Below are 25,012 nucleotides of genomic sequence, written 5' to 3'. Positions count from 1 at the left end.
CAGGAATGACGTTGCCATTGTAGTCCACTAGTTGGCAGGTCGACGGAAGAATCGTTGGTTTAACCCCAAGGGTCTGAAAGGCTGACCACGCGAGGAGATTAGCGGAAGCATCAGTGTCCAGGCGGAATCGTATCTGGGATTGGTTGACCGTCAGGGTGGCACACCACTCGTCGTCTGGATCAATGCTGTGCACCGACAGTGGCTGGTGGTTTTGATTCGGGGACAGCCTGTTCTTTGTAATAACAGTGACTCGAAGAGGCTCCCTCGGGTCCTCGGTGTCACTGGTCTGCGGGAAGTCGGAATCGGACTCGGTTTGGGGGTAGGTAACTGCTTGTTGCAGGGTTCTTCAGAGGTTTATTTCATTTCCTGTTTCAATTTGAGGCATTGTGCTGTCATTCCAGGTGAAGGATGGTTGTTTTACAGCTTTCAAAGATTTTTTCTTTGATTTGGGACGTTTCCCCTTTAAATAGGCGTGGTCCGGGACCTCTGACGTCATGACGCATGTGACGTAGCATGTAGGAGGCGTTTGCACATGCGCAGATCGCGGTTCCTTTACTGATGGTCGTTTTCGTGATTGCGCATGCGTGGCGTCGCGCAACTGCGCAAGTGCAGTCCCTTTAGAAAGATGGCCACCGACCAAAATAGTTCTCTGCTCTGGGATTTCGGATTCGAGGTGAGTACTGGCGCTTCTCTTACCTTTCCTTGCTGGTTGGAGTGTGTTTTCCTCACAGTATTTGCCGAATATGTCCAGGACTGCCTGGAAGTCGCTCCTGTTTTGCCCCTTGTAGAACTTGAATTTTTAAAAGATTTCTTCTGCTCTGGCACCGGCGATGGTGAGGAGAAGCTCTGTTTTTTCAGGATCGGCCAGGTCTTCTAGTTCGGCTGCCAGCAGTAAGATTTCAAACTTTTGCCGGAATGCCCGCCAGTTTTCGCGGAGATCGCCGTGGCACTGGAGCTGCTGCGGAACCCGGATCTTGAACATCTTGCCTGGGTATCGTTGCTGGTTGTCACTGTACGCTGAGGGGCCGGCGGTGCGGAGCGGCGGCGACAGGTTGATGTTCTCCATACTTCAGGATGCCGGAATGCTGATTAGTTGCAGGTGGGTCTCAGAAGTGCTAGTATGCAACCACTCCTTGTACCATGATGTGTTGGGTGTTCTGGATCACAAACAGATCACCAACACTGGAAGTGGTGCAACTCTATTTTATTATAAGGTTAACTATGTTAACATACTTGAACTGTGGGTAAATGCAATACCAGCTTTAACTGTTGACCCTTGCCTAGTCCTAACCAGGTGATGCACTCAGCACATGGTGAATGTCTGTGTTGCAGGCTGTGAGCTCTGTTGTCCGAGCTGGCTGCTCCCAGAATGAGCGGGAACTCTCCTGTCCCCTGTCCTTATAGTGCGTGTGCTCTCACTGGTGATTGGCTGCGGTGTTGTGTATGCTGATTGGTCCCACTGCATGTCCATCAGTGTGTGTGTCTGCACCATGATATACTGGTGTATATTATGACAGACTTCAGGATCCCAACACCAGGGTAAAGTGGGGGTCAGAACCTTGCACTGTGTGAGGAACAGTCACCTGGAAATGATTTTCTCTCAGTCGGTCAATTAGTGGATTTGCAGGACTGGAGGGCCAAGAGGAGGTCCTTCAGTCTCGAAGGAACTGCAGCCTGCCGTTTCAGGTAAGCGGGAGAGTGGCAATCTCAAGTTTGAGGCAGCATTTCTCCCAACTTTTTAAATGAAAAGAAGTGACTCAGCAACTGGTCCCCAACCTGGAGGTGAAGCACCTCCACAGATTGACCTGCGGTCTTAGCTACAGACGAGGGGGAGGGGAGACAGTGGCTCAAATCCGACCTGGTGAACTGGCTCTCCAGACTATTATTGTGAGGCTGTCGCCTGGCAACTGGCCTAGTCCCCAGTGACCCACAGGATGAAGGTAGGGGGAGTGAGGGGCATGCCGAATGGTACGTTTCAATTGGTTTCTGACAGTAGGGGTTTAAATCAAGTTCAGTGGCTTTCTGCATCACTGGTGTGCAGGTAGGCCTGCTGCTTCCATTCCCATTTCAGATCAGGAAATGAAGTTACACCTGGTCACTCTCTGGTGATTCCTGTTGCGTAGAGGATGATATCAAACCTCTTACCTCCACCACCCAGAAGGACAAAGAATCCAGCTGAATCGGAACACCATCAGGGCTAAGGTCCCCTCCAAGTCACACCATGACTTGGGCATATATTGTCGTTTGTTCGTAGCTGCTGGGTCAAAATGCTGGAGTTGCCTGACAAACAGCACTGGGGAATTACCTTCTCCACATGGACTGCAGAGGTTCATGAAGGCACCCCCTTCTCACAGGGGAGGAGTGATAAACGTTGTTCTTGCCAGTGATGCCCATAACCAAAGAATAAATATTAAAAACAAACAGGAAAGAGCATTATCTGGTTCAGCAGAAATACTCCGTCTCAGTAAACGTGCACTTTTTAGGCCCAGGTTTAAAGAACACAGGATGTCGAAATTTCTAGCTGACATCCCATAATGTCTTTTACCATCTCAGTAGTGACAGAATAAAGTGAGAGAGGAGTTGTTGACTCATTATAACAATAAATCCCCAACAAACAGTCCTCAGCAGGCCCAGACGTGACACGAGGAAATTCCTTTTGGTGGAGAGGTTGAAGAGGCACAGGCTCAAAGAGTGGACCCTTGGGTGAGGAGTGAAGACTGTTGGATCCCTTTAACTAAGAATGAGCATCAACGTTAGATGAGACAAAAAGAAACTGGCATCAAAGAAAAGCGTGCATTGCTCCTTTAATAAGACTAATTCTGCATTTAGTGGCACTGACTCTTGAAGCGTCGGATGATTTGTGTTGAAGGACAAGCCTCTCATACATCGGTGACATTTTTGAATAGAGCTAAATGCCATCAAGCCCACTTTCACATCACATGCTGACAACAGCCATGCTGGAACAAGCAAAGGATTCATCACTTGATCTGTGTGTATTTTGTTCTCCTCCCTGGTTCATTAACACAGCCTCTGGAGAGAGTTAGTGAGGGACAGAAGACCGCATTTCCCTTGGACGAGCACCCCGCTCTCCAATGAATGGCACACTCCCACTCTCACTCACCCTGAAGCACCACTTCGGCCTCCGCTTAAAGGGACTATGAGTAGCTTTCTATAGTGCCTTTCACATCCAAAGTGCTTTCCAAAGAGTGGTCAATGTTGACATGGAGGGAATGTGACAACCTATTTGTGTACAGCAAACAGTAATTTGATAATGACCCTCCAGTGACAAGCCTTGTCAGCCATTGACAATTCATTCCCACTTGCTCCCATGGGAAGGAGGTCTTGTTCCAGGAGGCTGCAGGCGTCAGCAGTGGCCTACTGTGAGAGGCTCATCGTCCTGAGGCACTGGGGCTCACGCCTGTCGAGAGAGCTGATCCTCTGTGCATAGGCCCTGTGTCGGGGCTCTCACTTCCACCCAGCTGGATCTCAGTGTCTGTCCCACTGCCCCGGCGAAGGGGTATGGAACTGAGGAGAAGGCATCTGCTGTTGCTCCTGCAGAGGTGTAGCCTCTGCTTTGGACCGTCAGCCAAGGTGGACGGGATGACCCACATTTACAGTCACTCACATTCGGCGAATTTAACACTCTGTGAACCATTTCTCAACTCAGATTTCAGTGGTCACTGCAGACCGAATATCTTTCCAGAATATTCCAGCAGTGGGATAATTTCCCTACCTTCCTTCACCTCCATAAAGCACAAAGCCAACCCAAATCTCACCTTGGCTCCGTGGCAGCTGCGATATCCATGCCCAGGTCATGTGGTTTGGGCATTGTTGCGATGAAATGGAGGTTAGCAGGGTTAAAAAGCCGCACTGCTCCATCAGCACAACCGCAGAAGATAAAATCCTCATTGACTGACAAGCAGCTGGCCATTGTGGTCTGTGTGCAGGGGAAAAGATCAACATTATAAATACATTACATTCAGTACAGTTTCTTCTTAAGATTAAAGAAAACCATTAAAACTGCAGATTTTTTCCACAAAATAAAATTCAAACAAATTGCTACTGTATTAAAAAAGAATAATTTATTCCTGCCAGAGGTTTGGGTCCAAGCAGCAACACACACACACACACAAACACACAGAGGCACACACATACATACACATGCATAACACACATGCTCATACACAGGTACGCACATATATACACACACACAACACACACATGCACACACACACAAACACACACACATACACACACACAACACACACATGCACATACACACACACAACACACAGAAGGAAGTCTTACAACACCAGGTTAAAGTCCAACAGGTTTGTTTCAAACACTAGCTTTCGGAGCGCTGCTCCTCTCTCAGGTGCTCCCCCTAGTCCAACGCCGGCATCTCCACATCATGACAACACACAGAGGCACACACATACACACATAAATGCACATACACACAGAGGCACACACATACATATGCACACATCACACACATGCACACAGACAGAGGTACACACATACATACACACACACACAGAGGCACACATACAGACACACAAACACACAGAGGCACACATAAATATATACACACAACACATACGCACACACACACACAAAGCACAGCCATGCACAGGCACACACAAACACATCCATACACACACACAAGCGCACACACATTAAGATCACAGAATTAGGAAGTAAAACACGGAGTTGAGCGAACTTAAAACATTTATGTGTCTGATTTGTTTTTATGTCGATGGGGTCAGTGATTATCTGGGGCGAAATTCTCCCGAAACGGCGCGATGTCCGCCGACTGGCGCCCAAAACGGCGCCAATGAGACGGGCATCGCGCCGCCCCAAAGGTGCGGAATGCTCCGCATCTTTGGGGGCCAAGCCCCAACATTGAGGGGCTAGGCCGACGCCGGAGGATTTTCCGCCCCGCCAGCTGGCGGAAACGGCCTTTGGTGCCCCGCCAGCTGGCGCGGAAATGACATCTCCGGGCGGCGCATGCGCGGGAGCGTCAGCGGCCGCTGACAGTTTCCCAGCGCATGTTCGGGAGCGTCAGCGGCCGCTGACAGTTTCCCGCGCATGCGCAGTGGAGAGAGTCTCTTCCGCCTCCGCCATGGTGGAGACCGTGGCGGAGGCGGAAGGGAAAGAGTGCCCCCACGGCACAGGCCCGCCCGCGGATCGGTGGGCCCCGATCGCGGGCCAGGCCACCGTGGGGGCACCCCCCCGGGGTCAGATCGCCCCGTGTCCCCCCCAGGACCCCGGAGCCCGCCCACGCCGCCTTGTCCCGCCGTTCAAAAGGTGGTTTAATCCACGCCGGCGGGACAGGCAATTTATCGGCGGGACTTCGGCCCATCCGGGCCGGAGAATCGAGCGGGGGGGCCCGCCAACCGGCGCGGCCCGATTCCCGCCCCCGCCGAATATCCGGTGCCAGAGACTTCGGCAACCAGCGGGGGCGGGATTCACGGCAGCCCCCGGCGATTCTCCAACCCGGCGGGGTGTCAGAGAATGACGCCCCAGATGTTGCAAGTGCTCTTGAGGAGCTGCAGAGAAGGCCAGTACAATTCAATTGTGGATATCAGGAATTTAGGATATTGGATTGACTAAGGTTTGTTTTCTTGAGAAAAGATGACTGAGGTGATTCAAATGAATGGAATCACGAGTAACGAGGGATTTGAGAAAATTGTTTGGTTACTGCAGGGTTTTAGATAGGATGGGAGAGATACAGATGATAATGATAAATTAGAAGTTACGACCCCGGTGGGGGTTGGGGGGAGGGTGGGGGGGGGGGGGCGATAGAATTGAGAAATGTTTTGCTAGGCGATGACTGCATCAATGGTTTAAGAAACAATGAGCTTTGGCCTGGTAGAAAAGAGGGATTGAGGATCTCGTGAACAGGCAGGCCTGTCAAAAACAAAAAACCTGATGAGATTTCTGTTTGTTCTAATAAACTTCAACATTGTAAATCTGTTAGGACAATGTTGCTGCAGTTGATAATTGAGTCTCCTTTAGTGCAGGAAGCAGACCCTCCCTTACAGCAGTCACTCATCAAAACCTATTTTCCTGCACCGCAGTGATTTTTGTCCCTTCTGTATGAACCATTAACACACAACAAAGTCCTTTTCCCTCCCCACCATCTTCCCCTGTCCTTTCCGGTCCAGATAACTGCACAAGATAGCCTTGTGAAGTCATTTTTTTGTCCAGTAAATCTTATCCCTCGTCAAAAACCAGCCATTTAAATAAGGCAAACGGGGGCAGACACGGACACTCCCCTGAACCCTGCAATTCTTTTCCTTCCAGTACATATCCAATCTCCCCAACCGGCGGTGAAGGGAAAGCCAGCAGGTATCACTGCCAGTGCCAAGACCGGATAAACAGGGAGGGTTGCTGGCAGGAGGGACAGCTGGCTGCAAAACACCCTAAAAAAACAAAATGCTGGTTAACAATAAAGAGTGATCAACTAGCATTCCAGCAAACTCGTCTGACATGAGAAATGCCAAAAGAGGACGGAAAGACAGGAAGTATATATTCAATTATTTTCCAAAAGTTACCAATCACTTTCAGACGGTGCTTTCGGGATCATTACAACTCGCCGTGGAACTAAAATACTCCTAATTTCTCCCTGAGCGTCTTACCACAGATGACTAAAAGCGTGGTCGAAGAGATATGTTTTAAGGAATGTCATGGAGGAGGGGAGAGAAGCAGAGAGGTTTTGGGACGTGCATCCCAGAGCTTCGGGCCCAGGCAGCTGAAGGTGAGGACGGACACCAATGGTGGAGCGAAGGATGTGCGGGTGGCCAAGAGGTCAGAGTTGAAGAAATGCAGCGACCTCAGAAGTTGGGAGAGCAGGAGCAGATTACAGAGATAGGGAGGGGTGAGGCCATGGGAGGGATTTGAAAAAACAAAGATGAGGGTTTTAAAATCGAAGCATGACCAAGCCAGGACCCAACGTAGGCCAGTCAGCAGAGGGCCGATGGATGCATGGAGATGGTGCGGAAGGATTGCTCATCCTCAGGAGCTGCAGGCACACAGAACACCAAGAAAGCAAATTGCAAGAGGAACAAGCCAACTGACTCCTTTAACCCTCATGCGGGTGTGACAGATGGTTAGTCACAAAGATGCAGACACACAAGGGAAGAGTTGAATGGGTTATGGAGGATGCTGACACTGACATTGTCCACTTACTGTTGTACTGTCTGCATTCTTTTCAAAGTCAATAGGGGAGAAGAGCAGCGAGGAGAGGAGAGGGAATCAAGTGTTAGAGATACAATAAAGAACAGCACACTAAGCTGACAGAACTTCACACACACGTACACGCACACGTCACATCTCTATACTTCCACTTGGCTACATTTCCAGTGCGGATCAACAGGAAGGCCCACGCTGGCAGACACATGGAATGGGAGCTACGTGTTCTCACATCTGTCTCTCGTAGGCACAATAATGGGTGGCAGCTTCACCAACAGTTAACAGCTCTTTCCACAGTTAAATGCTAGCTCCTCTGTTAGTACATTCCCAGTTTACAGTAAACTACACAAAGCAGATAATGCACGCACAACCTGACGGGAACACATTTTTCCTTTTTACTTAACACATCGTGCGCATGGTCCTGCCCGGTGGTTATCACCTGCCTAGCGTTGCAAAAGCAGATTTTTCGGTCAATTATTTCATTGCTGTTGGTGGGGTCCACTATGAGTGAGTTGCTGTTTCAGACATACAACAGTGAAAACTCTTCAAAAATTACTTCATCAGCCGGATGGAGATAACAACGGTCATTCAGCTTGCGGGACTGCCCATTATCCTATAAAATCCAAGCACGGGCCTCCAGGGGACTATGTGCAAAAGGACAGAGTGTAAGGAGCTCGGGTGCGTCCCCTCAGTGGGGCTGCGGACGGTCTCCCAGGGTTGGGGAGGGAAATAACACCCCCCGTCCAGATCACTACCCACTGATAAAAGTGGAGATCAGGTGATCTCTGGGTTGCAGAGTCTGAAATAGGACAGAAGGTGGGCTGGGAAGCCTAGCCGCTTTCACTCGGCAAGTGTGAGAGGTATTTCCTTTACAGGCCCCTTGGGCTGATCAGGCAACTCACACACACCACCAACCCTCCCCCGCCCTCCCAATTTCCTGCAGTCTTTTTTCTCCTCGCCAAACCCCTCCGTACCCCCATGTTTCCCCTCCCACACTACCTGTCCACTCCAGCATCCCACTGCACAAGCCCTCCTTGCCTGTCCCACCCCAACCCCCGGCCACCCCATCTGGCTCCAGTTAAGAACTCCATGGGGAATTGGGTGTAGTACCAGCAGGGGCCACTGCGCCCAGTGGCACTGGTGGGGCACAGAGAGTTACCGGTCATTTCACTGGTCAGCAATTCTCAGAGGCGGAACTCCCTCCCAAATGGAGGCCCAAGTCAATTACTACACTGCCAAGCTTGAACGGCTGTGGGGCAACCTGATGGAGAAGGGATGAAGAATTTACAATGGGGGGGGCAGGGAAACTCCCGCACAATGTAAAATTCTGCCTATAATGAAGAATAGTCTCTTGGGTGGGGAACTGTCCCTCATACCGAATCTTTGGTGAGAGGACGTCCCATGCTTTGGTTCTGGGGAGCTGCTTAGGCCGTCCACCACTGTCAATGACCCCAACACGTAGATTCTTATCGCTAGGTCAGGCTGCTGTCCTTTCCCCCATCCTGCTTTGGTTATGATGCCACAGGTGGTGACCATCCTCCGTACCTCACCCGTCCATGTGTTTAAGCCTGTGCACAGAACGCCAGTTGGCTATTTGACCACAGGAGGCACCTCCTCCTCCAGCTTGCTTTTCAGTTTGTCCAGCCTCTACACCTCCGTGACCAACCAGCTGCTGATCAGGAGGGTGAATCCTCAGTTGGTTGGTTGATCTCTCCCCAGGAGCAACGCTGGGCCAGTGGCTGCCCCACTCCTTCCTGAACTGGAAGCTAAGCCCGGAAGCTCCTGGTTACCCTGGGATGTGCCTCCACTGGCTAAAGCCACCGGGTGGGACATCTGGACCCATTCATTGGAAATTCCAGGTGAACAATCACAGCCATTCAGGGAACAGCGCTGTCTCGCTGGGAATGTCCTGGGAGGTTCTCCTGACCACTTCCCATTATTTCAGAGGAAATCTTGTTTTCATGGGTTAAAAAGAGGGAGGGAGGGCTGCCCCCCCCCCACCCCCCGCCCCCTGCCCCCCCCCCCCCCCCCCCCCCCCCCCCCACTCCCAAGATCCCAAAAACTGTAATGAGATCGTGACCATATAATCAGGGTGGATTTTATGGATTTTGGTTGCAGGTTGAATAATGAGCAAGGAACTGACAAAAACCACCTTGATCTTCTACGAATTAGCACCACGAGGCCTATTCCATCTAACTGAGAGGGCAGATGGAGCCACATTTAACACTTCATCAAGGGGACAGCGCATGAACAGTCCAACGTTCCGTCAGTATTGCACTGGAATGTCGTTCTGTGTTCAAGAGCCCACAACCTCGGACTCTGAGGTGAGACTGTTACCTACTGAGCCATGGTTGACGCTGAGACACTATTGTTAAATTGGATGTTTACAGAAATCAGCGGATGAAGGGCTCGAGCAGAGAAAGGAGAGCAGCTTAATCGAGTGCAATGGGATCACAATGTCAGAATTGGAGAGCAGCGGGGTTGCAGACTGCACACATCAGTGAGTCTCATGGGCCCTTATTGCTGGGCCTTCGCAGTTCCCAATGGCACTTACCCTCAGCTCGACCCACTTATCCAGGAGCCTCTTCTCACTGAACTCGCACAGGAGGCCCGAGGTGGTGATGCAGAACGTGCTGTCGGCCTTCTTGCTCCGCCCGCACGCCACGTCGCTGAAGAAGTTGTTACGCAGCTCGCCCAGCAGGCCCGAACGGCCCAGCAGAGGCACCGTGGCATTGACCTGAAACACAGGCAGTGAAAACCTCCATCAACAGGGAACCGCAGGCGACTGTGACGGGAACAGGTGAACAGGGCAGACCGGGAGAGAGAGGAACAGTGAGAAAAGATATGAGAGAAACTGGGCCCAGTTTGAACACAATCAAAATCCACCCACTTGTTCACAGTGAAAACTGGGCCCAGGGAGAGAGACAAATAAACACACTGTGAATGAGAGACACACACAAAGCCCCAGAAAAAAGAGACTATTGATGTAGTCTATGGACAGCCAGAAGGCATTGGTAAAGTTCCATATGAGAGACTTTTGGCTCAAATTAAAACTCATGGAATTGAAGGTAAATGGTTGGAAGGTTGGTTCGGCAATCGAAAATAGGGTAGTGAGAATTGGCAAGTATTCACATTGAAAGGAAGCGACCAGTTTGGCATTATTTAGTGCAGGTGAAGGGGCACTGCCCACTGGCTGGAGAGCCAATGAGAGCGCTGTAACACCCCTCTTAGGAAGGTTGCCAAATGAAATGACACTCCAGCACATAACTAGACAGTGGCAGTCCTTCCAGGATCAAGGACCCCTGGGGCAGACGTCCCGCCTGCTGGCCAATCAGAGGACGGCAGCTCCATTGAACAGCAGTGTCACTGGGTATGACAGCCTCCCGAGATCCAGGACTGTCGCTGGATCCCAGGCCACAGGTGAGTAATGGCGAGGGGGTCGATGGGGAATGTGAAGGGGTTGGAGAGGGGCAGCTGCTGGGGGAAGGGGGAGGTGTGTGGAGATGACGGGAGAGGAGGGGTTGTGAAGGGGCAGGGGTGTGCAGGGGAGGGCTGGGGTTTGTGCAGGGGTGGGGGTATACAGGGAAGAGGTTGGGGGTGTGCAGTTGCAGGGGTGTGCGTTGGAGGGGTGGGGGGGTGCGGGGGAGGAGCTGGGGAGAGGGGGAGGGGCTGGTGGGTGCAGGGGGAGGTTTTGGGGGGTGCAGGGGGAGGGGTTGATGGTGCATGGAAGGGGTTGAGGGTGCAGGGGAGGGGTTGGGGGTGCAGGGGGAGGTGTTGGGGGCGCAGGGAAGGGGTTGAGGGTGCAGGGGAGGGGTTGAGGGTGCAGTGGAGGGGCTGGGGTGCAGGGGGAGGGGCTGGGGGTGCAGGGAAGGGATTGAGGGTGCAGGGGGAGGGGCTGGGGGTGCAGGGAAGGGATTGAGGGTGCAGGGGAGGGGTTGAGGGTGCAGGGGAGGAGTTGGGGTGCAGGGGGAGGGGGTGCAGGGGGAGGGGTTGAGGGTGCAGGGGGAGGGGTTGGGGTGCAGGGGTTGGGGCTGGGGGTGCAAGGGGATGGGTTGGGGGTGCAGGGGGAGGGTTGGGGTGCAGGGGAGGGGTTGAGGGTGCAAGGGGAGGGTTGGGGGTGCAGGGGAGGGTTAGGGTGCAGGGTAGGGGTTGAGGTGCAGGGGGAGGTGTTGGGAGGTGCAGTGGAAGGGTTGGGGGTGCAGGGGAGGGGTTGGGGGGTGCAGGGGAGAGATTGGGGGAGGTGCAGGGGGAGGGGTTGGGAGGTGCAGGGGGAGGGGTTGGTGGGTGCAGGGGAGATTGGGGGGGTGCAGGGGGAGGGGTTGGGAGGTGCAGGGGGAGGGGTTGGGGTGCAGGGGGAGGGGTTGGGGGTGCAGGGGGAGGGTTGGGGGTGCAGGGGATGGATTGAGGGTGCAGGGGAGGGGTTGGGGGTGCAAGGGGAGGGGTTGGGGGTGCAGGGGGAGGGGTTGGGGGTGCAGGGGGAGGGGTTGGGGGTGCAGGGGGAGGGTTGTGGTGCAGGGGAGGGGTTGGCATGCAGGGGGAGGGGTTGGGGTGCAATGGAAGGGTTGGGGATGCAGGGGAGGGGTTGGGGGGTGCAGGGGAGAGGTTGGGGGTGCAGGGAAGAGGTTGGCGGGGTGCAGGGGAGAGGTCGGGGGGTACAGGGGGAGGGGTTGGGAGGTGCAGGGGGAGGGGTTGGGGGGTGCAGGGGGAGAGGTTGGGGGGGTGCAGGGGGAGGGGTTGGGAGGGTGCGGGGGATGGGTTGGGAGGGTGCAGAGGGAGGGGTTGGGAGGGTGCAGAGGGAGGGGTTGGGAGGGTGCAGAGAGAAGGGTTGGGGGTGAAGGGGAGGGGAAGGGGGTGAAGGGGAGGAAGTGGGGCAATTTCAGGGGTGGGGCTGCGGGAGGGGGTTGCAGGGAGTGTGAGCAGGGGGTGGAGGGGAGTGAGTGGGGAGATTGCAGGGGAGGAAGTGTGGGGTGGCTACAGAGGAGGGGTGGGGAGTTTGTAGGCAAGTGGGTGGGGATAATTGCAGGGGAGGAGATGGGGGTTGCAGGGGAGGGGGTGAGTGGGGGATCTGGCAACAAGGACAGAGAAGCCTCCTTCTAGATACCGGGTGCTTTGATCATCCTGGGAAGCTCAAGCAAACCCACCCCTTGCCATGCATATTGGCCACTCGGCTAATACCAGCTCAGCAGGATGAGGCCCTTAAGTGGGTATTAATTGGAACTTAATCATGGTGGAGGCAGGAAGGGTGAGGTCTCCACCTGCCTGATTAAATGACATGCCTCCCACTCCAAATTGCTCAAGGGAGGACATTAAATTCCACCCATGGTGTCCCACACGGATATGAGTTGAAGCCTCAACTGGCCATTAATAGGCTGGAGGCAGGACTTCTGCTTCGGGGAGCTGCCTACCAATTAGATACTGGCAGCTCTCCAGTACAGGTGACACCAGCAAGTGCGCTGGCACCGATAGGGACTACAATTGGGGCATGAAGACATGAGCTGTACTGGATCCAGCCCATTAGGGGCGTCAGGAGTCTCCATAGGTGCCAAGCAACGGCAAGGGGTTTTCAAAGGCATAGAGGGGAGAGGAATCTGGATGGGGTAACACCTTGAGGGACAGTCTCCCAATGAGTCCAGGAGATAAACTCTAATCCCTGAACTGATGCTGAGGGTAAACCTGGAAATTTGTTTCTCCAACCAAAGCTAGGCAGATCTCCCAATCTCATTAAAATCCTGTTGAACACAGTCTCTTCGATTTGATCGTGGGCTCCCAATTGCATTTTGAATGGTGGACAGCAGATACTGGCTGCGTCTATCTCTCTGCTCTCTCTCTCTCTCTGCTCCATCTCTCTCTCTAAGATTCTTATAGACTGACCTGTCCGTGAAAGCACATACTACAATTGCTTTCTACAGTGTTCCCCTTTCAAAGTCCAGCTCCATGGCAATATGAATCACATGGACCTTGTTTCTAGGTAGAAACATCGATTAACTATCTTCTAAACCCCCAACTTCATCCTATCTTTGGAATAAATAGAGAGTTTAAAGTACAAGCATTTATAAAGCCTAACATCTCTTTGTGAGACATGAGGGTGTCTACCCATAGTCAGTATAGACGCTCTTACCATTGTCTACAGGGAAGAATACCTTCTACCTTGTTACCAGTAAAGCAACTTGGGTGCTCTGCAGCCTTGAACCTTTAAGAAACAAGCCACCCAGGCTTGTCAGGCACAAATCAGATCAGACCACATCATCGCCTTCAGTCCTCTACTTCACCCTAAGTTAAAGCAACAGTCCCAAAACATAACAACCGTATCTACTTTGCATGTGTAACAGTCTTGACTTGTTCCTATGATTGAATGTAGACAGCAAGTGAGGAATATAAACCCAGGGAGAGGGCGAGCAAGACGTTCCTGATCTTGATCAGATATACTCACCTTCGAGGCTTTCGACGCATCCAGGTACCAGAACTTGACGTGCCTGTTGCCAGCAGTGACAAAATAACTGCTGTCCTCAGAGAAGGACACGGCTGTCACCTTGCTCGATACTTTATTGGAAGCCACAACTACATTTTTCTGTGGAAGAATGCAGAAACACGCATTTCACATTACCTCAGAACATAATCAATATCTATCAAAAATGCTGCATGAATTGTTAAATGCTGCATGTACCGACATTGGCGACACTCCAGATAAGTGGTTTACAACCTTCTTTTGATTAAGGTACCGCACAATATATTTGACATTCTATGGAACCCTAACCCTCAGTCCCTCCTATTGTCCTACTATGGAGGTCAGAAAACAAAACTGAAAACAAAATAAAATGCTATTGAATCAATCGGTGATTATTTGCCAGGAAACGTAAGACAATGAATCTTAGAAACTTTGAACAACTTTCAAGTGGTAAGAATTTTGCACAGAACCTTTCAGGGCAAATTGGAGAATCTTGGGTCCCAAGGACCCCTGTTTGAAAAGCACTGCTCCAGAGAAACAAAATGTATGCTGACAGCATGAATAACATTGACACAATCATCCCATGAAGGCTCAGATGTGATACAGTTCCCTGTGGAACACAGTGCTGACAGTTTCTCCCACGCCACCAAGGCGTGTTTGGCTGTACTGTGGACGATCTGCCGCAGGGGTCACCTTTGGCAAGGTGATGAAAGATCCGCCATCACTGGGGTTGGATAAATCATGCCCACTGTCCCAGTACACACAGCTCTCCCTGTGTAACACTGTTCAGTACACAGAGCTCTCACTGTGTAACACTGTTCGTACACACAGCTCTCACTGTAACACTGTTCAGTACACACAGCTCTCCCTGTGTAACACACTGTTCAGGACACACAGCTCTCCCTGTGTAACACACTGTTCAGTACACACAGCTCTCCCTGTGTAACACTGTTCAGTACACACAGCTCTCACTGTGTAACACTGTTCAGTACACACAGCTCTCACTGTGTAACACTGTTCAGTACACACAGCTCTCACTGTGTAACACTGTTCAGTACACACAGCTCTCCCTGTGTAACACACTGTTCAGTACACACAGCTCTCACTGTGTAACACTGTTCAGTACACACAGCTCACTGTGTAACACATTGTTCAGTACATACAGTTCTCACTGTGTAACACTGTTCAGTACACACAGCTCACTGTGTAACACATTGTTCAGTACACACAGATCACCTTGTGTAACACACCGTTCAGTACACACAGCTCTCCCTGTGTAACACACTGTTCAGTACACACAGCTCCCACTGTGTCACACACTGTTCAGTACACACAGCTCCCACTGTGTAACCCACTGTTCAGTACACACAGCTCCCAATGTGTAACACATTGTTCAGTACACACGGCTCTCCCTGTGTAACACACTGTTCAGTACACACAGCTCTCCCTGTGCAACACACTGTTCAGTACACACAGCTCTCACTGTGTAACACACTGTTCAATACACACAGCTCTCACTGTGTAACACATTGTTCAGTACACACAGCTCTCCCTGTGTAACACACTGTTCAGTACACACAGCTCTCACTATGTAACACACTGTCCAGTACACACAGCTCTCACTGTGTAACACACTGTTCAGTACACACAGCTCTCCCTGTGTAACACACTGTTCAGTACACACAGCTCTCCCTGTGTAACACACTGTTCAGTACACACAGCTCTCCCTGTGTAACACACTGTTCAGTACACACAGCTCTCCCTGTGTAACACACTGTTCAGGACACACAGCTCTCCCTGTGTAACACACTGTTCAGTACACACAGCTCTCACTGTGTAACACTGTTCAGTACACACAGCTCACTGTGTAACACATTGTTCAGTACATACAGTTCTCACTGTGTAACACTGTTCAGTACACACAGCTCACTGTGTAACACATTGTTCAGTACACACAGATCACCTTGTGTAACACACCGTTCAGTACACACAGCTCTCCCTGTGTAACACACTGTTCAGTACACACAGCTCTCCCTGTGCAACACACTGTTCAGTACACACAGCTCTCCCTGTGCAACACACTGTTCAGTACACACAGCTCTCACTGTGTAACACACTGTTCAATACACACAGCTCTCACTGTGTAGCACATTGTTCAGTACACACAGCTCTCCCTGTGTAACACACTGTTCAGTACACACAGCTCTCACTGTGTAACACACTGTTCAGTACACACAGCTCTCACTGTGTAACACACTGTTCAGTACACACAGCTCTCCCTGTGTAACACACTGTTCAGTACACACAGCTCTCCCTGTGTAACACACTGCTCAGTATACACAGCTCTCACTGTGTAACACACTGTTCAATACACACAGCTCTCACTGTGTAACACATTGTTCAGTACACACAGCTCTCCCTGTGTAACACACTGTTCAGTACACACAGCTCTCCCTGTGTAACACACTGTTCAGTACACACAGCTCCCACTGTGTAACCCACTGTTCAGTACACACAGCTCCCAATGTGTAACACATTGTTCAGTACACACGGCTCTCCCTGTGTAACACACTGTTCAGTACACACAGCTCTCCCTGTGCAACACACTGTTCAGTACACACAGCTCTCACTGTGTAACACACTGTTCAATACACACAGCTCTCACTGTGTAACACATTGTTCAGTACACACAGCTCTCCCTGTGTAACACACTGTTCAGTACACACAGCTCTCACTGTGTAACACACTGTTCAGTACACACAGCTCTCACTGTGTAACACACTGTTCAGTACACACAGCTCTCCCTGTGTAACACACTGTTCAGTACACACAGCTCTCCCTGTGTAACACACTGTTCAGCACACACAGCTCTCACTAAGTAACACACTGCTCAGTATACACAGCTCTCACTGTGTAACACACTGTTCAGTACACACAGCTCTCACTGTGTAACACACTGTTCAGTACACACAGCTCTCCCTGTGTAACACACTGTTCAGTACACACAGCTCTCCCTGTGTAACACACTGTTCAGTACACACAGCTCTCACTATGTAACACACTGCTCAGTACACACAGCTCTCCCTGTGTAACACACTGTTCAGTACACACAGCTCTCACTATGTAACACACTGCTCAGTACACACAGCTCTCCCTGTGTAACACACTGTTCAGTATACACAGCTCTCACTGTGTAACACACTGTTCAGTACACACAGCTCTCACTGTGTAACACACTGTTCAGTACACACAGCTCTCCCTGTGTAACACACTGTTCAGTATACACAGCTCTCACTGTGTAACACACTGTTCATTACACACAGCTCTCACTGTGTAACACACTGTTCAGTACACCCAGCTCTCCTTGTGTAACACACTGTTCAGTACACACAGCTCTCACTATGTAACACACTGTTCAGTACACACAGCTCTCCCTGTGTAACACACTGTTCACTACACACAGCTCTCCCTGTGTAACACATTGTTCAGTACACACAGCTCTCCCTGTGCAACACACTGTTCAGTACGCACAGCTCTCCCTGTGTAACACAGCATTCAGTACACGCAGCTCTCCTTGTGTAACACACTGTTCAATACACACAGCTCTCCCTGTGTAACACACTGTTCAGTACACACAGCTCTCCCTGTGTAACACACTGTTCAGTATACACAGCTCTCACTGTGTAACACAGTTCAGTATACACAGCTCTCACTGTGTAACACACTGTTCAGTATACACAGCTCTCACTGTGTAACACACTGTTCAGTATACACAGCTCTCACTGTGTAATACACTGTTCAGTACACGCAGCTCTCCCTGTGTAACACACTGTTCAGTATACACAGCTCTCACTGTGTAACACACTGTTCAGTATACACAGCTCTCCCTGTGTAACACACTGTTCAGTACACACAGCTCTCCCTGTGTAACACACTACTCAGTACACACAGCTCTCCCTGTGTAACACACTGTTCAGTACACACAGCTCTCCCTGTGCAACACACTGCTCAGTAAACACAGCTCTATGTGTAACACACTGTTCAGTACACACAGATCTCCCTGTGTTACTGTGTTACTGTTCAGTATACACAGCTCTCACTGTGTAACACACTGTTCAGTATACACAGCTCTCACTGTGTAACACACTGTTCAGTATACACAGCTCTCCCTGTGTAACACACTGTTCAGTGCACACAGCTCTCCCTGTGTAACACACTGTTCAGTGCACACAGCTCTCCCTGTGTAACACACTACTCAGTACACACAGCTCTCCCTGTGTAACACACTGTTCAGTACACACAGCTCTCCCTGTGTAACACACTACTCAGTACACACAGCTCTCCCTGTGTAACACACTGTTCAGTACACACAGCTCCCACTGTGTAACACACTGTTCAGTACACACAGCTCTCCCTGTGTAACACACTACTCAGTACACACAGCTCTCCCTGTGTAACACACTGTTGAGTACACACAGCTCTCCCTGTGTAACACACTACTCAGTACACACAGCTCTCCCTGTGTAACACACTGTTCAGTACACACAGCTCTCCCTGTGTAACACACTGTTCAGTACACACAGCTCCCACTGTGTAACACACTGTTCAGTACACACAGCTCTCACTGTGTAACACACTGTTCAGTATACACAGCTCTCCCTGTGTAACACACTGTTCAGTACACACAGCTCTCCCTGTGTAACACACTGTTCAGTACACACAGCTCTCACTGTGTAACACACTGTTCAGTATACACAGCTCTCCCTGTGTAACACACTGTTCAGTACACACAGCTCTCCCTGTGTAACACACTGCTCAGTACACACAGCTCTCCCTGTGTAACACACTGTTCAGTACACACAGCTCTCCCTGTGTAACACACTGTTCAGTACACACAGCTCTCACTGTGTAACACACTGTTCAGTATACACAGCTCTCCCTGTGTAACACACTGTTCAGTACACACAGCTCTCCCTGTGTAACACACTGCTCAGTACACACAGCTCTCACTGTGTAACACACTGTTCAGTATACACAGCTCTCCCTGTGTAACACACTGTTCAGTACACACAGCTCTCCCTGTGTAACACACTACTCAGTACACACAGCTCTCCCTGTGTAACACACTGTTCAGTACACACAGCTCTCCCTGTGCAACACACTGCTCAGTAAACACAGCTCTATGTGTAACACACTGTTCAGTACACACAGATCTCCCTGTGTTACTGTGTTACTGTTCAGTATACACAGCTCTCACTGTGTAACACACTGTTCAGTATACACAGCTCTCACTGTGTAACACACTGTTCAGTATACACAGCTCTCCCTGTGTAACACACTGTTCAGTGCACACAGCTCTCCCTGTGTAACACACTGTTCAGTGCACACAGCTCTCCCTGTGTAACACACTACTCAGTACACACAGCTCTCCCTGTGTAACACACTGTTCAGTACACACAGCTCTCCCTGTGTAACACACTACTCAGTACACACAGCTCTCCCTGTGTAACACACTGTTCAGTACACACAGCTCTCCCTGTGTAACACACTGTTCAGTACACACAGCTCCCACTGTGTAACACACTGTTCAGTACACACAGCTCTCCCTGTGCAACACACTGTTCAGTACACACAGCTCTCACTGTGTAACACACTGTTCAATACACACAGCTCTCACTGTGTAGTACATTGTTCAGTACACACAGCTCTCCCTGTGTAACACACTGTTCAGTACACACAGCTCTCACTGTGTAACACACTGTTCAGTACACACAGCTCTCACTGTGTAACACACTGTTCAGTACACACAGCTCTCCCTGTGTAACACACTGTTCAGTACACACAGCTCTCCCTGTGTAACACACTGTTCAGCACACACAGCGCTCACTAAGTAACACACTGCTCAGTATACACAGCTCTCACTGTGTAACACACTGTTCAGTACACACAGCTCTCCCTGTGTAACACACTGTTCAGTACACACAGCTCTCCCTGTGTAACACACTGTTCAGCACACACAGCTCTCACTAAGTAACACACTGCTCAGTATACACAGCTCTCACTGTGTAACACACTGTTCAATACACACAGCTCTCACTGTGTAACACATTGTTCAGTACACACAGCTCTCCCTGTGTAACACACTGTTCAGTACACACAGCTCTCCCTGTGTAACACACTGTTCAGTACACACAGCTCCCACTGTGTAACCCACTGTTCAGTACACACAGCTCCCAATGTGTAACACATTGTTCAGTACACACGGCTCTCCCTGTGTAACACACTGTTCAGTACACACAGCTCTCCCTGTGCAACACACTGTTCAGTACACACAGCTCTCACTGTGTAACACACTGTTCAATACACACAGCTCTCACTGTGTAACACATTGTTCAGTACACACAGCTCTCCCTGTGTAACACACTGTTCAGTACACACAGCTCTCACTGTGTAACACACTGTTCAGTACACACAGCTCTCCCTGTGTAACACACTGTTCAGTACACACAGCTCTCCCTGTGTAACACACTGTTCAGTACACACAGCTCTCACTAAGTAACACACTGCTCAGTATACACAGCTCTCACTGTGTAACACACTGTTCAGTACACACAGCTCTCACTGTGTAACACACTGTTCAGTACACACAGCTCTCCCTGTGTAACACACTGTTCAGTACACACAGCTCTCCCTGTGTAACACACTGTTCAGTACACACAGCTCTCACTATGTAACACACTGCTCAGTACACACAGCTCTCCCTGTGTAACACACTGTTCAGTACACACAGCTCTCACTATGTAACACACTGCTCAGTACACACAGCTCTCCCTGTGTAACACACTGTTCAGTATACACAGCTCTCACTGTGTAACACACTGTTCAGTACACACAGCTCTCACTGTGTAACACACTGTTCAGTACACACAGCTCTCCCTGTGTAACACACTGTTCAGTATACACAGCTCTCACTGTGTAACACACTGTTCATTACACACAGCTCTCCCTGTGTAACACACTGTTCAGTACACCCAGCTCTCCTTGTGTAACACACTGTTCAGTACACACAGCTCTCACTATGTAACACACTGTTCAGTACACACAGCTCTCCCTGTGTAACACACTGTTCACTACACACAGCTCTCCCTGTGTAACACATTGTTCAGTACACACAGCTCTCCCTGTGCAACACACTGTTCAGTACGCACAGCTCTCCCTGTGTAACACAGCATTCAGTACACGCAGCTCTCCTTGTGTAACACACTGTTCAATACACACAGCTCTCCCTGTGTAACACACTGTTCAGTACACACAGCTCTCCCTTTGTAACACACTGTTCAGTATACACAGCTCTCACTGTGTAACACAGTTCAGTATACACAGCTCTCACTGTGTAACACACTGTTCAGTATACACAGCTCTCACTGTGTAACACACTGTTCAGTATACACAGCTCTCACTGTGTAATACACTGTTCAGTACACACAGCTCTCCCTGTGTAACACACTGTTCAGTATACACAGCTCTCACTGTGTAACACACTGTTCAGTATACACAGCTCTCCCTGTGTAACACACTGTTCAGTACACACAGCTCTCCCTGTGTAACACACTACTCAGTACACACAGCTCTCCCTGTGTAACACACTGTTCAGTACACACAGCTCTCCCTGTGCAACACACTGCTCAGTAAACACAGCTCTATGTGTAACACACTGTTCAGTACACACAGATCTCCCTGTGTTACTGTGTTACTGTTCAGTATACACAGCTCTCACTGTGTAACACACTGTTCAGTATACACAGCTCTCACTGTGTAACACACTGTTCAGTATACACAGCTCTCCCTGTGTAACACACTGTTCAGTGCACACAGCTCTCCCTGTGTAACACACTGTTCAGTGCACACAGCTCTCCCTGTGTAACACACTACTCAGTACACACAGCTCTCCCTGTGTAACACACTGTTCAGTACACACAGCTCTCCCTGTGTAACACACTACTCAGTACACACAGCTCTCACTGTGTAACACACTGTTCAGTACACACAGCTCTCCCTGTGTAACACACTGTTCAGTACACACAGCTCCCACTGTGTAACACACTGTTCAGTACACACAGCTCTCCCTGTGTAACACACTACTCAGTACACACAGCTCTCCCTGTGTAACACACTGTTGAGTACACACAGCTCTCCCTGTGTAACACACTACTCAGTACACACAGCTCTCCCTGTGTAACACACTGTTCAGTACACACAGCTCTCCCTGTGTAACACACTGTTCAGTACACACAGCTCCCACTGTGTAACACACTGTTCAGTACACACAGCTCTCACTGTGTAACACACTGTTCAGTATACACAGCTCTCCCTGTGTAACACACTGTTCAGTACACACAGCTCTCCCTGTGTAACACACTGTTCAGTACACACAGCTCTCACTGTGTAACACACTGTTCAGTATACACAGCTCTCCCTGTGTAACACACTGTTCAGTACACACAGCTCTCCCTGTGTAACACACTGCTCAGTACACACAGCTCTCCCTGTGTAACACACTGTTCAGTACACACAGCTCTCCCTGTGTAACACACTGTTCAGTACACACAGCTCTCACTGTGTAACACACTGTTCAGTATACACAGCTCTCCCTGTGTAACACACTGCTCAGTACACACAGCTCTCACTGTGTAACACACTGTTCAGTATACACAGCTCTCCCTGTGTAACACACTGTTCAGTACACACAGCTCTCCCTGTGTAACACACTACTCAGTACACACAGCTCTCCCTGTGTAACACACTGTTCAGTACACACAGCTCTCCCTGTGCAACACACTGCTCAGTAAACACAGCTCTATGTGTAACACACTGTTCAGTACACACAGATCTCCCTGTGTTACTGTGTTACTGTTCAGTATACACAGCTCTCACTGTGTAACACACTGTTCAGTATACACAGCTCTCACTGTGTAACACACTGTTCAGTATACACAGCTCTCCCTGTGTAACACACTGTTCAGTGCACACAGCTCTCCCTGTGTAACACACTGTTCAGTGCACACAGCTCTCCCTGTGTAACACACTACTCAGTACACACAGCTCTCCCTGTGTAACACACTGTTCAGTACACACAGCTCTCCCTGTGTAACACACTACTCAGTACACACAGCTCTCCCTGTGTAACACACTGTTCAGTACACACAGCTCTCCCTGTGTAACACACTGTTCAGTACACACAGCTCCCACTGTGTAACACACTGTTCAGTACACACAGCTCTCCCTGTGCAACACACTGTTCAGTACACACAGCTCTCACTGTGTAACACACTGTTCAATACACACAGCTCTCACTGTGTAGCACATTGTTCAGTACACACAGCTCTCCCTGTGTAACACACTGTTCAGTACACACAGCTCTCACTGTGTAACACACTGTTCAGTACACACAGCTCTCACTGTGTAACACACTGTTCAGTACACACAGCTCTCCCTGTGTAACACACTGTTCAGTACACACAGCTCTCCCTGTGTAACACACTGTTCAGCACACACAGCGCTCACTAAGTAACACACTGCTCAGTATACACAGCTCTCACTGTGTAACACACTGTTCAGTACACACAGCTCTCCCTGTGTAACACACTGTTCAGTACACACAGCTCTCCCTGTGTAACACACTGTTCAGCACACACAGCTCTCACTAAGTAACACACTGCTCAGTATACACAGCTCTCACTGTGTAACACACTGTTCAATACACACAGCTCTCACTGTGTAACACATTGTTCAGTACACACAGCTCTCCCTGTGTAACACACTGTTCAGTACACACAGCTCTCCCTGTGTAACACACTGTTCAGTACACACAGCTCCCACTGTGTAACCCACTGTTCAGTACACACAGCTCCCAACGTGTAACACATTGTTCAGTACACACGGCTCTCCCTGTGTAACACACTGTTCAGTACACACAGCTCTCCCTGTGCAACACACTGTTCAGTACACACAGCTCTCACTGTGTAACACACTGTTCAATACACACAGCTCTCACTGTGTAACACATTGTTCAGTACACACAGCTCTCCCTGTGTAACACACTGTTCAGTACACACAGCTCTCACTGTGTAACACACTGTTCAGTACACACAGCTCTCACTGTGTAACACACTGTTCAGTACACACAGCTCTCCCTGTGTAACACACTGTTCAGTACACACAGCTCTCCCTGTGTAACACACTGTTCAGCACACACAGCTCTCACTAAGTAACACACTGCTCAGTATACACAGCTCTCACTGTGTAACACACTGTTCAGTACACACAGCTCTCCCTGTGTAACACACTGTTCAGTATACACAGCTCTCACTGTGTAACACACTGTTCATTACACACAGCTCTCCCTGTGTAACACACTGTTCAGTACACCCAGCTCTCCTTGTGTAACACACTGTTCAGTACACACAGCTCTCACTATGTAACACACTGTTCAGTACACACAGCTCTCCCTGTGTAACACACTGTTCACTACACACAGCTCTCCCTGTGTAACACATTGTTCAGTACACACAGCTCTCCCTGTGCAACACACTGTTCAGTACGCACAGCTCTCCCTGTGTAACACAGCATTCAGTACACGCAGCTCTCCTTGTGTAACACACTGTTCAATACACACAGCTCTCCCTGTGTAACACACTGTTCAGTACACACAGCTCTCCCTGTGTAACACACTGTTCAGTATACACAGCTCTCACTGTGTAACACAGTTCAGTATACACAGCTCTCACTGTGTAACACACTGTTCAGTATACACAGCTCTCACTGTGTAACACACTGTTCAGTATACACAGCTCTCACTGTGTAACACACTGTTCAGTACACACAGCTCTCCCTGTGTAACACACTGTTCAGTATACACAGCTCTCACTGTGTAACACACTGTTCAGTATACACAGCTCTCCCTGTGTAACACACTGTTCAGTACACACAGCTCTCCCTGTGTAACACACTACTCAGTACACACAGCTCTCCCTGTGTAACACACTGTTCAGTACACACAGCTCTCCCTGTGCAACACACTGCTCAGTAAACACAGCTCTATGTGTAACACACTGTTCAGTACACACAGATCTCCCTGTGTTACTGTGTTACTGTTCAGTATACACAGCTCTCACTGTGTAACACACTGTTCAGTATACACAGCTCTCACTGTGTAACACACTGTTCAGTATACACAGCTCTCCCTGTGTAACACACTGTTCAGTGCACACAGCTCTCCCTGTGTAACACACTGTTCAGTGCACACAGCTCTCCCTGTGTAACACACTACTCAGTACACACAGCTCTCCCTGTGTAACACACTGTTCAGTA

General features: G+C 49.9%; 1 protein-coding gene across 2 annotated transcripts in view; it reads right to left on the bottom strand.

The window, feature by feature from the left end:
• The window catches only part of mapkbp1 (mitogen-activated protein kinase binding protein 1), a 420,608-nt gene that overhangs the window by 190,906 nt on the left and 204,690 nt on the right, over positions 1-25,012 (bottom strand). The window contains exons 6-9 of one of the 2 annotated variants that reach the window (XM_072486182.1): positions 13,628-13,765; positions 9,752-9,934; positions 7,195-7,212; positions 3,777-3,937 (exon numbers count right to left, since the gene is read on the bottom strand). In XM_072486182.1, the coding sequence (XP_072342283.1) occupies positions 3,777-3,937; positions 7,195-7,212; positions 9,752-9,934; positions 13,628-13,765 (500 nt within the window). The remainder of the gene's footprint in view (positions 1-3,776; positions 3,938-7,194; positions 7,213-9,751; positions 9,935-13,627; positions 13,766-25,012) is intronic. The other variant, XM_072486183.1, reaches the window with a different exon arrangement.

The sequence above is a fragment of the Scyliorhinus torazame genome, chromosome 2 (genome assembly GCF_047496885.1).
Source record: "Scyliorhinus torazame isolate Kashiwa2021f chromosome 2, sScyTor2.1, whole genome shotgun sequence".
Classification (NCBI taxonomy): domain Eukaryota; kingdom Metazoa; phylum Chordata; class Chondrichthyes; order Carcharhiniformes; family Scyliorhinidae; genus Scyliorhinus; species Scyliorhinus torazame.
Note: the sequence above shows the minus strand (reverse complement) of the source record. Positions and strands in the feature narration are given on the sequence as shown.